The sequence below is a fragment of the Desmodus rotundus genome, chromosome 12 (genome assembly GCF_022682495.2).
Source record: "Desmodus rotundus isolate HL8 chromosome 12, HLdesRot8A.1, whole genome shotgun sequence".
In the NCBI taxonomy this organism is placed as follows: Eukaryota; Metazoa; Chordata; class Mammalia; order Chiroptera; family Phyllostomidae; genus Desmodus; species Desmodus rotundus.
In genome coordinates this window covers 42219400-42235374 of record NC_071398.1, presented here as the reverse complement: position 1 = coordinate 42235374, position 15975 = coordinate 42219400, and the positions used below count along the sequence as shown (strand labels likewise).

The 15975-nt window shown below is 44.2% G+C and overlaps 1 protein-coding gene across 4 annotated transcripts; it reads right to left on the bottom strand.

Annotated features, from left to right (window-relative positions):
• Nucleotides 1–493: 493 nt before the first annotated feature.
• Nucleotides 494–15755, bottom strand: LOC139440238 (zinc finger protein 233-like). Of its 4 annotated transcripts, XM_071219812.1 has the most exons (7): nt 15634–15755; nt 14945–15039; nt 14725–14773; nt 10194–10239; nt 9127–9253; nt 5114–5171; nt 494–2842 (listed from the first exon to the last, which is right to left on the bottom strand). In XM_071219812.1, the coding sequence occupies exons 2-6, from the start codon at nt 14977–14979 to the stop codon at nt 5162–5164; spliced, it is 267 nt and encodes an 88-aa protein (XP_071075913.1). In that variant the 5' UTR covers nt 14980–15039; nt 15634–15755; the 3' UTR covers nt 494–2842; nt 5114–5161. The 4 variants fall into 4 exon arrangements, with proteins under 4 accessions (XP_071075913.1, XP_071075912.1, XP_053770421.1 ...); XM_071219811.1 differs by lacking the exon at nt 5114–5171; XM_053914446.2 differs by lacking the exon at nt 10194–10239.
• Between the last annotated feature and the right edge of the window lie 220 nt (nt 15756–15975).

The following is a 15975-nucleotide window of genomic DNA, read 5'->3' as shown; positions in this document are numbered from 1 at the left end:
ACTTAGTTCAACACCCAAAATCCTGTATATGTTCCCCCCTGTTCTCCCACACATCTTTCTCAGGAATATTTTTCATATTTTACTTATTTTTAGAGAGCAGGAGAAAGAGAGGAGAGAAACATCAATGTGTGGTTGCCTTCCATGTGCTCCATACTGGGAATCGAACCAGTGACCCTTTAGTTTGCAGGCTGTTACTCAACCACTGAGCCACACCAGCCAGGGCTATTTCTCAATGAAGTTTTAATGAATTAAAAGCAGTACAATTTTCCCTATTTTTCTTGTCTGTTCCTGTCACAAAGTGAGACAGTACAAGTTATTCTATTACACTAGTGATACACTGCACACAGAGTCTTGAGTGAGGAGATAAAAACTTGAGCCCGTAACTCTTTGAAAAGTGAAGCTGAGAAGAGGTCAAGAGGCAACTGCAAAAATCATATGCTGAAACTGCACAATGCATGATTTTATGTTTAAAATAAGTGACCACTTCCTTGAATTAACTTTTAAAAATTGATTTATTTTTCAAGAGAGATGAAGTCAAGGAGAAAGAGAGAGAAACATCAATGTGTGGTTGCCTCTCGTGCACCCACTACTGAAAACCTGGCCAACAACCCAGGCAGGTGTCCCGGACTGGGAACCGCACTGGCGACCCTTTGGTGCACAGTCCCGCACTCAATCCACTAAACCACACCAGCCAGGGCTCCTTGAATTAAGTTTTAAAGTTTCTTACAAAAATCCATTTGCTAGTACAATTTATTATTACTAATTGAGGTTGGGCTAATTAGAATTTTCATTTAGTTACACTATTTTTCATAGCTTTTCCTCTCCCTGAAGATAGACATTTCTAGGCACCTACTATTGCTTAGGCACTGGTTTGCAGTTACCGACATTCAGCAGTAAATAGATTTCGTGCTTCCATGGAGTTTATATTCTCATACACGTCAATTTTGTCAAATCCGTCACTATACCTTTCCTAAGGTCAGTGGTCTTACTTTTAAGACCCTCTCCTGCATAGACTTTAGAAAGCATTTAGATTCATACAAACTTACAGTACTGATCTCATAGGGTGTTTCTGTTGTGCATCCTCTGAAGCACTGTCACATTTTGAAGTCAGCCAGAACATGGGCCACATTCATGTAAAGAGATTTTTTACAATAGAATTCAGATGACTGTAGAAAACTAAGCTCATGGTGAATTCTTAACGCAAGATTCTATGGATAATGTCAGCTGTATAGGTTTTCTGATGAAAGTTAGAAGTCTGAGCTCTGAGGAACACTTTTATCACACACTGATCAGCTGTGATGAGCTTACCAATATTATCTACTCTCTGATGAACCAGCAGACAAATTCTTACTAAAGCCCTTACCACAACCAAACTTTTGTATGTGTGCTACCCAGTATGGAGTCTATGATCAGCTTGAAGACTTGAAATCTGGTTGAAGCTTCTATCAGATTTGCTACATTTATAGAGTTTTTCTATATGTGGATCTTATGAGCTTGAAGAGCTAAGATCCAATGAAGCTCTTCCCACACTCAGCCCATTTGTAGAGTTTTTATCCAGAGTGAATTCGCTGATGAGCATGTAAATTGGAGTTCTGACTGAAGCTCTTCCCACACACAGAACATTTGTAGGGTTTCTCTCCAGTGTGGACTCGCTGATGAGCTTGAAGATATGAACTGTAACTGAACCTCTTCCCACACACAGCACATTTGTAGGGTTTCTCTCCAGTGTGCACTCGCTGATGAACGTGAAGTCCAGAGGTCTGACTGAAGCTCTTCCCACACACAGCACATTTGTAGGGTTTCTCTCCAGTGTGGACGCGCTGATGAACTTGAAGTTTTGAACTCCGACTGAAGTTCTTCCCACACACAGCACATTTGTAGCGTTCTTCACCGGTGTGGACTCGCTGATGAGATTGAAGACTGGAGGTGTGACTGAAGCTCTTCCCACACACAGTACAATTGTAAGGTTCCTGTCCAGAGTGAACTCGCTGATGAGATTGAACATAGGAACTCTGACTGATGCTTTCCCCATATAGGGCATATATTAAGTGTTTCTCTCCAGTGTGGACTTGCTGATGAATTTGCTGATGGGAACTCTGACTGACATCCTCACCACTCTCATCACTCCCTTTGCTTTTCTCTTCTTTGTGAACACTTCGATGACTCCAGAGCTCAGAGCTATAACTCTCACCCAACCAAAACACACTACATGTATGAGGTTTTGCTTCCAGGTGCAATTCCTGATGAAGCTCAAGTCTGGGGCTAAGGCTGAAGCCGTTTCCAGTTTTGGCAGAGATGTGCTCTTCTGAGTGGATTTCATTATGCTGGAATGATTGCTTCAGGAAGCCTTTCAGACAATTCTTGTAGCTATAAGACGTCTTCCCTTCCCGCACGTCCAGATCATCACTGCAGAGACCAGAGGTTCTTCTCCTGACACAGTGATCACACTCGCACGGTTTACATCTGCTGTGACCCTGTTGACACCTACTCTGATCATTCTGTGTCTCTCTCAGATACACTTTCGTCTGGCAAGTCTGGATGGTCTTCATGGAAAACTCTTCATTTCTTCCACTCTTGAAACCCTGAACTTCCCGGGGAAGCTTTATTATATGTTTCTCACCTCTGGAAATCTCAGTAGATTCTCCTGCATACAACTGACAGGTAGAATCACCTTGTTGTGGCAAATGCGATTTCTTGCCTTGCAGGTTTATTATCGAGCCTTGATTTCTGGTTAACTTCCTCAGAAGTTGGTCCCATATTTGCCAGCACACAAGATCTTCATGTAACAGGTACCTTAATACAACTTCTGAAAGGGTTTCTATCTCATTTTGGTTCCAGTGTCCTGGAAAGATAAGGAGAACACAAACATGAAAACAAGGACGAGCAAATGTCTGCTCAGACATAAAAAATATTTCCCAGGTCAACCACACTGGGAGGCCTTATTCAAAGAGCTTGGCTTTCACCACAGGCTTTCTCATGCCTAAGGAAACAAAGAGTGATGTGTAGGCTCCTGTCCACTAAGTGTTAAGGTGACTCGTTTCGAACTATACCAAGACTTATTATGTATCAGGTACAAAGTAGAAATACACGACTACACACCAGGTGACACTCTACCAAAATGGTGAACATTCTAAGTGGAAAAAAACTAGAAAACTTGTAGACAAGACTGACACATCATACAGGAGTAAAATGTCCCATGACAATTGCTACTGCTTAGTTTGGCTGAAAGTTCTCATGAAGATCAATGACTACCACCATACTCCAGGTTTTGTACACTACACGTGCATTTCTACATATAAAACGATGCCGTGGTAACCAGCATACAGGATGGCCCCCAATGATCCTGCCTGCTGATGTCCATATGGTATCAAATTCCTTCCCGCAATGTATCCTGATTAGTCTGTGAAGTCACCAGAACATGGCAAAGGTGGCCTTGCTGGGTGGCTCAGTTGGTTGCAGCATCATCCCATACACCAAAAGGCTGAGGGTTCGATCCCCAGTCAGGGCACATAATGGAGGCAACACAACGATGTTTCTCTCTCTCCCCAAAATCAATAAACATATCCTCTTGGGAGGACTTTAAAAATCTGCACAAGTGAGAGTGCATCACTTCAAGGTTAGGTCAAAAAGACACTGTGGTTTCTGCCTTCCACTCTCTTGGGTGGAAGAAACCAGCTGCCATGCCATGCTTTGAGGACAGCCAGGAAGCCCACAGGACAGGCCCACTGGCCGAGGAACTGAGGCCTTCTGCCAACACCCATGTGAATGAGTGCGTCCTGGAAGCCAATACTTCAGTCCATTTATCCTTCAAAGACATGAAGCTCTAGGGGACTCCTGGACATCAACTTGCTGAGATCCTGATGTACAATCATCCAGCCAAGCTGCCTCCAGATTTCTCACTCACAGTGGTATACACACATGCTTGTTCTCATAAGCTGCTAAGTTTAGGAGCATTTTCTTATACAGGTAGAAATAGCTGCTGAAAGTACCATAAAAATTAGAATTAGGGTAGGCGTTCAATACATTGGTAACAATGTTCTCTAATAGTTCTTCAGTCACACTGGCTTTTTCCTCCAGTTGTGGGCTGTCTGCAGGAGGAGTGAAGACAGTGACACCCACCTGGCACCCTTCTCTGTGAGCATTTGCTTACAGGACTCCGGGACGGAGAGGAAACCCTGTACTGTGAGCATCTGTGCAGTGTACAAGGCTGCAAGGATACTCATCACGGGCAGAGCAGGGCAACTAGATGGACATACAAAACACAGAATATGGGGCTGTGCTGATGTTGCCAAAAGAACTTTTAATAAGGGAGATGTAGGTACAATATGTTGTAAGATTTGTTCAGTTTTCTGAGGGGTCTGAGTTACAGAGGTACGTCCATTAGTCACAACTCATCAAATGCCATGCTTGAGATGTGCGTCTGTAAACGTCACCTCTAAAAAGAAATGACCTATAAAGTCGTTTCACCTCCTGAAAATTCACGAAGGTTTACTGCACTTTTTTGTATATAGTTCAATAAAGTGGTGACCCAAAATTCTACACTGAAAGATTTATTCCAGAAGCAGAGCAGCCCTGGGGGGGAATTCAGTAAGGTACAGTGTTGCCCCAATGTGAAGGTTGAGGGTTCAATCCACAGTGAGGGCACATTCAAGAATCAACCAACGAATTCAGACATAAGTGGAACAACAAAAGGACAGACAAAACCTTCCCCCACTATTCCCAAAAGACAGAGTCTCAGCCAGATTTTCCTGGGGTTTTTGTCTGATTTAGTTCTTCATTCTTGGTACTTATATCCATAGTGGTGAGTATAATGACTCTGTTTTAGGCTGGGTTTACCCGAGGATTTACAAAGTAAAGCTAAATGTAGGAAGAAGGGAGGGGAGAAAGGTACAATGAGGGAAGTGAAGGGAGGAGAAAGCAGCATAGCAGGGAGGATGTTACCAGGCAAATGGATGGGGCAGAGCTCACAATAGCAACACAGAGACCACTGGTTCGGATAAGCTGTGAGGGAGCCTTCTCCCTACCACTCAAATGGGAACACCTACCCATCCAATCATCCATCCATCCATCCACCCATCCACCCATCCACCCAAGTATCCATCAATTAATTCACCTTTTCATGAAACAAGCAGTTATGAACGTATCATATGCATTAAGTCTTTCAGAGGCACCTGGTATACAGCAAAAAAGAAAACAATTACAACACTAGTTCTCTCAATGTTACACTGTAATGGGGAGAGAGGCCATAAACAAGTAAACAAAATATAATCCATTTCAGTATCAGCTGGAAATAAATGATTTAGAAAACAAGGCAGAGGAGGGGGCTGGAGTTTTTAAGCAGACTGGTCAGAGCAGGCCTCTGTGATGAGATAACATTAGACCAGACTCGGGTGAGGCAGGAACCAGGAGGATGCACGAGGCAGAATATGGACGAGCAAGCAAGAGGCCTTGAGGCAGAGGCACAGTCAGCAGGTCGAAAACACAGAAAGCAGCCTTGTGTTGCGAGATGAATGAGGACAGGAAACCCAACCAGAGAGGGCATGTGTGGCCACATCGGGCAGGACCCTGGGGGCCACATGAAGGACGCTGGACAGTATGAGTGGCATGGGACGTCCTGCAAGGGCAAACAGAGAAGTGACCCGACCTGCCTGCTGTTGGAGAACAGACCACGGAAAGGCACTCGCACAAGCAGGAGGCAGTGAGAAGCTGTTGTGACTAAGTGGAGTCATGAAAGCTGGAGGCTTCCGCCACAGTGGCCACCCTGGTGGCAGGGCGGAGGCAGCACTGGAGCTGTGCCCTGGGAGGACTTAGAGCTGCCTGCTTCTCAAATGAATACCTACCTCCTTGGGGCCTGTCTCTGCCATCTACAGCTTCTCCTCTCTCCCCAAGGATAATATCCTATCCAATTTCAAGTACTGATATCCTGTGAAAAATAATTGCCTGATATATTAAAGATAATTGAATTTCGGCCCTGGCTGGTGTAGCTCAGTGTATTGAGCATGGGCTGTGAACCAAAGGGTTGCCAGCTCGATTCCCAGTCAGGGCACATGCCGGGGTTGTGGCCAGGTCCCCAGTAGGCGGTGTGTGAGAGGCTACCACACACTGATACTTCTCTCCCTCTCTTTCTCCCTCCCTTTCCCTCTCTCTAAAAATAAATAAATAAAATCTTTAAAAAAAATTGAATTTCATTATGAGAACCCTCATTTGCTCTAAGGAGTCTTTCTCCAAATTCTGACTGCGACCTGCTGTTATAAATACAACAGGTGATCAAATGAGCTTCCTTTACTGATTTGCTCACCATTTTGGCTGCACAGAGTACAGTTCCTACAAGGAAATTTACTCTCTATTTTATTCCATACAATAATGATGACACTTACCTACCTATTTTAACACCAAGATACCGCAACTGCATTAGCAAAAACCAGAAAAGGTATAGACAATACATCCAATAGGAATTAGGAAATGTACACCTCCAGGATCGGGGACACATTTCAAAGTCCCAAATCTTAAAAACATTTGAAATCAAAATACTCCTGGGAACAACACTGAGGATGGTGGCGCAGGGAAACACAGCTCGCCTCCTCTTCCAACCACATCAAAGTTCCAACTAAATCGTAAAACCACCATTACTCAGAATCATCAGAAATCGAGTCGAATGGAAGTATGAAAACTACAAAAGAAAGAAACCACACCACACAGACTAGTAGAAGGGGCGGAGACGAGAAAAGAGCTGGTCCCATATTCACATGTGAAGGATAAATTTATTGGGAGTGCTATAATGGGAGTAAGGATTCCCACTCCCACACTAGGCGCCCCTGTCCAGGGTTCCAGTGCCAGGAAGATAACTCCCCATAACTTTTAGTTGGAAAAACCATCAGGGAGTGAGCTGGTGGAAAAAACTGCTGGAGCCCCAAGCAGACCTTCCTGAAGACCCACACATGACCTCACTCAGACGAACTCCCTCGGAGATCCAGCATGGGGGTAGCAGCCTGAAAGGCACCGGTGGAATACAGGGACAAAATGAAGTGGCTGGTATCACGGCAAGAGCTGGGGAACAGCTTTGATCCAGATAGGAAGTTGGGAAGAGCCACAAGAGAAGCAGCCAGATGCCATGTCTGAGACTGCACCAACCTAACATTGTTTCCCTGCCCTGGAGACCTCCAGGGACTCTGACCCACCCAATTACAGCTGTTAACAGTAGCTCTTCCATGTGAATGGCTGGTCTTGCCTCATGCTTCACAACTATCTACATTCTTTCAGACAAGCAACAACTAGCTTCAGTGAGCGCTTAACCCCAGCCGCTTTTGCCAAGAGCCTCAGGCACAGCACCAGCAGCAGTCCCCCTAAATTCATATCTTGTCTTTGCCTGGGAGTCTCCAAGCTCATCAGAAGCAGCCATCTCACTTTATATTTCAGCAGTGGCCCCAGGTGAAACACAAGTGGGGACTGACCTTGGACTACACACCTGGGAAACCCAAGGGCCAGCAGACCCAGTGCACAGCTACAGACCACCTGGGAGAACCAACAGCCTGCCTCTTCATAGCTGGGACTCCACAGAGTGCAGACATTGGTGGTCAGTGGTTACAGCAAATCCTTGCAGCTGACTGCCCTGGGTAAATCCCTGCCATTGACTCGCAACAGCAACCAAGGCTCAACTACAAGACCAGGGTGTACTCAGCCCACGTGAAGGGTCCATCCCACATGGGCTCCTTGGGTGATAAGGGGGGGCTGTGCCACTGGACCCTAAAGGACACCAACTACATTAGGCCATAATACTAGGATAAGGAGTCACACCTAATACATAGAAACAAACACAGGGAGGCTGCCGAAATGACCATAGAAACAAGTCCCAAATGAACAAACAGGTCAAAACTCCACAAAAAGAACTAAACAAAATGGAGAAAAGCAATCTACCAAATGCAGGGTTCAAAACACTGGTTACAAGGATGCTCAAAAACTTAGTGAGGACCTCAACTGCACAAAAAAGATCCAGGCAGAAACAAGGGATACATGAATTGAAACAAAGAACAGTTTACAGGGAAACAACAATAAAATGGATTAAGCTAAGAAACAAGCCAATGATTTGGAATATAAGGAAGCAAAACACAATCAAACAGAACATGATGAGAAAGGTACTCCAAAAACTGAAGATAGCATCAGGAGCCTCTAGGACAACTTCAAGCGTACCAACATTTGCATCATAGGGGTGCCAGCAGGAGAAGAGAAAGAGCAAGAAATTGGAAATCTATTTGGAAAAAAAATGAAAGAAAATTTCCCTAATTTGGTGAGGGAAATAGACACGCAAATCCATGAAACAGACAGACTGCTAAACAAGATGGAAGGGAAGAGGCCCAAACGAGACATATCTGATATTAAAACACCAAAGGTGAAAGATAAAGAGAATCTTAAAAGCAGCAAGAGAAAAAAAAAGCACTTAAGTGACCTACAAGGGAGTTCCCATAAGACTGTCAGCTGCTTTCTCAAAAGAAACTTTGCAGGCTACAAGGGACTAGCAAGAAATATTCAAAGTCATGAAAAGCAAGGAATTACAACAAAGATTGCTCTACCCAGCAAAGAAGTCATTTAGAATTGGGGGGCACATAAAGAGCTTGCCACAGAAGAAATTATGTGGCAAAAATTAAAGTTCATTATCACCAAGCCATTATTATATGAAATGTTAAGGGAATTTAAGAAAAAGAATATTAAAACTATGAACAATAAAAAGGCAAAAAGTACATATCGATTATTAATTGAATCTAAAAAACAAATTAAGTGGCTCTGGCTTGTATGGCTTGGTGGATTAAGTGCCAGCCTGCAAATCAGGGGGTCGCCAGTTCAATTCCTAGTCTGGGGCACAAGCCTGGGTTGCCGGCCGGGTCCATAGTGAGGGTGCAAATAGGTAGTTACAGAATAGCCATGGGGATGTAAAGAACAGTATAGCAGAGGAGTAGCCAAAAACCTTTACACCATGACCCACAGACGTGAACAAAGGTGTAGGATAGCCTGAGAGAGTGGTCATGATGGCTGGAGGGTGGAAAAGGGGAAAAATTGGGACAACTGTAATAAACCATAATTTAAAAAAATGTTTCATGCTGACATTCAGTTAGAGAGGGCGCCTGTCCTCACCCACAGAGACCAGGTTCCTGAGGTTCTCCAGGGTTACGTCTCGGTACAGCATCCTTTGGGAAGGGTCCAGCAAACCCAGCTCCTCCTCTGTGAAGATCACAGCCACATCCTTGAACGTCACCACCTCCTACAACACCAAACACAGTCAACCTCAATCTCGCAACCAGCCTCCCCTGGGATAAGGGCAGCACTGAGTGGGCAGGGAGCATGGACGGGAAGTTACTCTGGACTCTGAGGGCCTTGGGTCTCCCTCACATAGTGTCCTCCGCTTCTCAATACAGCGTGTCAATTTCATACAGTAATTTCCCAGAGTCCCATCAAAATATTTGCAATTAAAAAATAATTCCTGGTAACTTCACTTGGTGTCGTTTGTGGGTATTCCTACAGGAAGCACCCTGGAACTGTAACTCTTCATCACATGGGCTATACACTCTCCATGCTGATTAACAGTACCAAACTGTTCCACAATCGTTAGGGCAATCCACTCCCAACAGGGTCTGCTAGTTTGTATCCTTCCTTTCTCACTCATGCATTCACTCAGCCTGGGTACCGTGTGTGTGTTAAAATTTGACAAACCCATAGGTCACCCCTCCTGAGGAGCTATGACATTGGCCCTCTGCTCTTCAGGCACATGCCACCTATCTGCGACACTATTTATAACAGCATTCTAAGTGTCAAGGTGTACAGATTTCCATGCCTGAATCAGTTTAAATCCCAAAGCGCTGCAACCCACCCAAGCTGCATGATCTTAAACCAAAACTTCATTTATTTCCTCATCTGTGGGACGCTGCTCATAGCAGACAATTCTTATACAGAACAATGAATAAATAGATATGAAGTTCCTATAACTGTCCTGTCCAATTCAGAAGCCAGTACGCACATGTGGCTATGGAAATATAAGGTTAAGATTACATAAAATTAAAAATTCCCACCCACGGTTGCAGTAGAACACTTCAAATGGTGCAGAGCCACACGTGGCCTGTTGCTCCCACTTGGACAGCACAGGACAGAACCTGTCAGTCACTGCAGAAGTTCTGCTGCACAGCGATGTCCCAGAGTCTACACACCTGGCACATAGGAGGTGCTCGATGATGTCAGCTTTTCTGAATGTGCCTGGTACGGGAAGGGTAGGATTACGTTTGTATATGAACTTAGTCACCTCTTTCTTTTCAGGTTTGCATGATACGCCTTTTTCCCTCGTGGTATTTTTAACCTGCTTATATCATTATATTTAAAGTGAGTTTCTTATAACATATTGTTGGGTCATTTAATTTTTATCTTCACCTGAAGACACTTTATCCATTGCTTTGAGAGAGAGAGGAAGGGGTGGAGAGAAAGAGAAACATCAATGGGAGACATAAAACATTGATCAGTGGCCTCCTGTATGCACGCTGACTTGGGACTGTACTGACAGCCTGAGTACATGCCCTGACCACGAATCAAACCCACAACCTTTCGGTGCAGGACAATGCTCCAACCAAGCCGCACTGGCCAGGGCAAGTTGGCTCATATTTGTTTAATCACAACTGAAATCCCTGTATTTTAATGGCCATATTCAGGCCATTTACATTTAATGAATCACTTGTGTTAGGACTGGAGTCTGCCAATTTATGTTTTCTACATTTGTTTTCCTCTATTTTCCTGTGTTACTTGATCATTTTTGAAATTAGATTTATTTAGAATATTACAGGATATCTTAAAAGTTTTTGTGGTTATTATAAGTATTACATTACTTACACATAACCTGACAATCTATTTTTGTTATGGTACCAGTTCAAATGAAAAGTACAAACCTTACTTCTCTTTAAGTGCGTTTACCATACCCACTTATAACTGTCTTAAATGCAACAAATTAACGTCACTCACACATCCATTTCTCTTTCCTTTCTCTGTCCCTTCCCCTCCCTCTAAATAAAAATATCTAAAAAATACATGAGGAAATGCTATGTTATTTGCTTCATTACTTTAGCTATTTCTTAGCACAAGTCCGGTAGTACCAAATACACTTCATTTCCTTCATGTATAAACGTCCTGATTCCCCTTTAATCCCAAAGGATATTGCTACTGGACAGAGAATTCTGAGTTCAGAGTGCTTTTCTTTCAGCACTTGAAAAATAGTCTACACCATTCTGAGAAGAAATTCAATGTCATTTCAATTGTTTTTCTCTTACTGCTTTTAAGATTTTCTCTTTTTAGTTAGTTTTCAGAAGTAAAATGTCTTGGTGTGATCAGTTTGGGTTTCCTCCACCCAGAGTTCACTTAGTTTCATGAATCTGTAGGTTTCTTTCTCTTCCAAGTTAGGGAAATGTTCCACCATGTTTCTACAAGAACTTCTTCAGTCCCACCCTCTTCCTCCTCTCTTCCTGGGACCCACATACCTGGAATATTAGATCCTCTGTTATAGTTCCATGGATCCCTGAGGTCCTGATTACTTTTCCTCACTCTGTTTCTCTCTTTTATTCATATGAAATCATTTCTGTTAGTCTGTCCTCAAGGTCAGTCCTCTTTCCCTTCACTCTGCTGTTCAGTCATTGTGTCAGTTTTTGAAGTTTCATTTACTATATTTGCCAGTTCTAAAATTTCCATTTGGTTCTACTTTGTATTTTCTATTTCTTTCCTAAGATTTTCTGTCTTACCTTTCCTGTCTGTAAGTGCTTGCTGAAATACTACTATAATAGCTGCATTAAAATCCTTCTGAGCTGCCCTTGCTGCGTGGCTCAGCTGGTTGGACTGTTCTCCCATCCACCAAGAGGTTTTGGGTTCAATCCCCACTCAGGGTGCATACAGGAGGCAGCAGGAAACAGATCAGTGTTTCTTTCCCTCTCCCTCTCTGTCCTCCTCCCTTCGTCCCCTTCCTCCTCTAAAATCAATAAAAACAGAGACTCAGGGAGGATTAAAAACTTTTTTTAAATGTCCTGGCTGGTGTGGCTCAGTGGGTTGAGTGCTTGCCTGTGAACGTAAGCTGGCTGGTTCAATTTCTGGTGAGGACGCATGTCTGTGTTGCCAGCTGGGTCCCTGGTTGAGGGCATGCAAGGGGCAACCACACGCTGACGTTTCTCTTGCACATCGATGTTCCTCTCCCTCTCATTCCCTCTCCCCCCTCTCTAAAAAACATACAATGGTAAAATAATGAAATACAATAAAATACTAAGGAAAATAAATGCTTCTCAAATGGATGACCCTGAAGAAATTATGCTAAGTGAAATGAGCCAGTCACAAACGATTAGCCATGTAATTCCACGTATATGAGGTACCTAGAATAGTCAAGCACATTGGGAGAGAAAGTGAAAAGATGGTTGCCAAGCACGAGGGAGGGGGGAATAGAAGTTACAGTGTGATGGGTACAGACCTTCAGTTCCAGAAGCTGAAAAGAGTTCTGGACATGTGGTGATGACTCATACATTGGGAATGGACTGAATGACATTGAATGGTACATTTCAAAGCAATTTAAGTGCTACATTTCAAGTTCTGTATATGTCAACATTAAGACAATGCCTATCAGACAATGAGCATCTGTTACCTCATGGTTCCTGCACTGTCCCTCTCTGGGGCCTCCTACTCCTGATAGACTGCTTGGTGCTATTCTAACAATTCAATTTCTTTTTTTTAAGATTTTATTTATTTATTTTTAGACAGAGGAAAAGGCAGGGAGAAAGAGAAAGAGAGAAACATCAGTGTGTGGTTGCCTCTCACACGCCCCCTATGGGGCCCTCGCCTGCAACCCAGGCACGTGCCCTGACTGGGAACAGAACCAGCAACACTGGTCTGCAGGCTGGCACTCAATCCACTGAGCCACACCAGCCAGGGCTCGCAGCCCAGGTTTACAATGGGAAATGACTTCAACAAGCTTCACAGCATATAAAGATGGTGAAAGTACACATGAAAAAGTATTCAATGTCACTTCTTATGAGGGAAATACAAACTATAAACACAGTGAGATGTTATTTCCTTAGAGCTGATGAAAACAAAAAGGTCTACATCAAACAATGGCAAAGCTGTGGAGCAACTGAACCTCCCAGATGCTGTGCGGGCTCTGAAATGGCACCACCCCTTTGGACAACTGTTTGCATTTCTCTACCCCACAAGCTGAGTCATTTCACCCCCAGATGTTTACCCAAGCGACATGCAAACAGACGTCCACAATACCACCTGGACAAGAACACTCCTCACAGGACCTTTACGCACAACAGTCAAAGCTGTAAAAGGACCCAAATATCCTTCAAAAGGAGAATTTTGTCTATCCTTCCTCAACACAGCTGTCATGTATTCATAAAATGGAGTACAACTCAACAACGAAAAGGGACAACAGACTGATACACACGACGTAGATCCATCTTGAAACACTGGGCCGAGTGAGAGAAGACAGCTCCACGATCACATACTGTACAAATGTGTTACATTTATTTAATTTGAAAATAGTCAACTAATCATGTGATGACGGAACAGAACAGCAGATGTGTCCCAGGAGTAGGAAACTGACTTGAAAGACACATAAGAGAACTTCCAGGGGTAATAGAATGTTCTATTTCTGGTTTTGGGCGGTGGGCTAGTGTCATTATTGAAGTATTAAAACAGCATATACCACCAGCACTGACTTTACACCTATGATCTGTAATTTTAGTATGTAAATTATATTTCATCTTTAATGGTCATGCAAAAGTTTCACGAATCAAAACAAAATTTATTCACAGGCACAGTGGTGCATATGCTTCTTCGTAGCGGCTGAACATTGCACAAAAACTAGAAACCCTTTTGAGACAATATGTGGTTGTGGAAACATGGGCCCTACCCCAAGCTCCAACCCCACCTCCCACCCTGTGGAACACAGTGAAGGTCATGTGTAAATGAACTGTGAGACCTGGGAGGCTGGCCAACTCTTTGGCCAAGAAATTGGTTTTGGATGTGGGTGCAGAGTATAAACAACCTCAGAGGAAACAGCCAGCGCCCTGATCTCACACAGCTTGCATGCAAGCAACCTGCACACCCTGTCTGCCTTGTTTTCTGTCCTCTGTATAGCCCTGCGCTGGGAAAGCCTGGGCTGAGGGAATTTCACCAGCCTGCCAGATGTGCACTTCAAGTCCTAATAAACCCTTGTCTTTCACAGGCAGTCCTACAGGTTTGTTCTTTGCACTGGGCAAGCAATTCGCCTCACTAAGTACTTAAAAGTGTACAGAATCACAAAAAACTGAAGCGATAATACTAAGTGAAAAAAAACGACCAAAAAGCGTACATATACTGTGGTTGTAAGTATATAAAATATAACATGGGGAAAACAGCTGACTTTGCAGTGCAATAATGCAGCTTTTACAACTTTTTTGATTCCTAGGAATTTCTGCACTAGTACTTGTGAAATGAAGATGATAAAACAAAACCAAAACTAAAAACAAAACTTAAAGACAAAAACAAAAGTAGCACCCCTACAAAAACTAGTAAAAGGCACATAAGAAACACCTGTTTTTTATCCTTCTCATGGAAGAGAAAAAAGATGTGTCTAATCTTTGAGAGGATATTTTAACAGGTAAAAATCAGGAAAAGTAATTGGGACAACTGAAATAGAATAAACAACAAAAGATAGATCAAAATCAAAACTCAACTCACCTGGAACTTGGTCATTTTCTCCTGCTCCTTCTGAGTAAGTCCAAGAGTCCTGGGGACACAGGAGTGGTAAAAGACGGAGAGGACATGAGACACAGGCCGTGGCACACACAGCTGCTCTGTGTGAATTTTGAAAAGTCCCGCGCCCGGTCACTTTGGCTAGGTGGTTGGGCGTCGTCCAAACCAACAGGTTGCAGGTTTGATCCCCAGTCAGGGCATATACCTGGGCTGCAGGTGAGGGGGCCCCACAGGATCCATGTTTCTTTTCTCTCGCACATCAATGTTTCTCTCCCTCTCTCTCTTCCTCCCTTTCCCTCTCTGTGAAAATAAATAAAATCTTAAAAAAAAAAAACCCTACAAAAAAGAATCACACACTACCAACCACCTGGAGGCAGACTCTGGCTCACCTGTCTGGTGACATTACAACTCACTCCACTGTAGACAGGACACACAGAGAAATTAAATAACTCTATAAACACAGTATCACTGCCCGGCTGCTGCGGATCAGCGGATCGAGTGCTGCCCAGCAACACAAAGGGTGTCCGCTTCCCAGTCAGAGCGCGAGCCTGGGTTCCCGGCCAGGTCTCCGGTGAGGGGGCGCCGCAGAGGCAACCACAAGCAGAGGTTTCTGTGCCTCTCTTTCTCCCTCCCTTCCTCTCTCTAAAAATACATGAATGAGTTCTTAAAAAAAAAAACGAAAAGAGTGTACCACTAGAAGCCGGCAGGCGTGGGAACCCAAGGGAACTCTAGGACCGACAGACCCTCGAACCTGGAACCGCGACCCCCGCCCGCCCCCAACTCCACGAGCCGACCGAACGCAAAGATGTGTCCGCCTTTCTCCTCCCCGGGAGCGGACCGCACCTGCGGCCCCACGCCCAGGTACGCTAGGAGGAGACCGGGGTCCACACTCACCCACTTCCTAGAAGATAGTGAACACTACGCGCCTCGCCTTCCTGCAGGAAGACGCTGAAACTCCACACCGCTCCGGGACCCCGCGCTTACGATCCCGACCGGAACAACGGCTCCGGCTCCCCCGCCCACAGCGGAAGTGGCTCTGCCTGCAGCGCTTGTGGACTACACTTCCCAGAAGCCTCCATAGGGGAGCGCTTACTTGGGTTGCCACTTTTAAAAATATTCCAAATGCTTCTGTTCACTCCTCAGACAATATTAGCACGTAACCTCCCCTCCCATCTCTTTTGTTCCTTCTTTCCAGCCCCACCTTTTTTTTTTTAATTTTTGAGTATCACGGAGCAT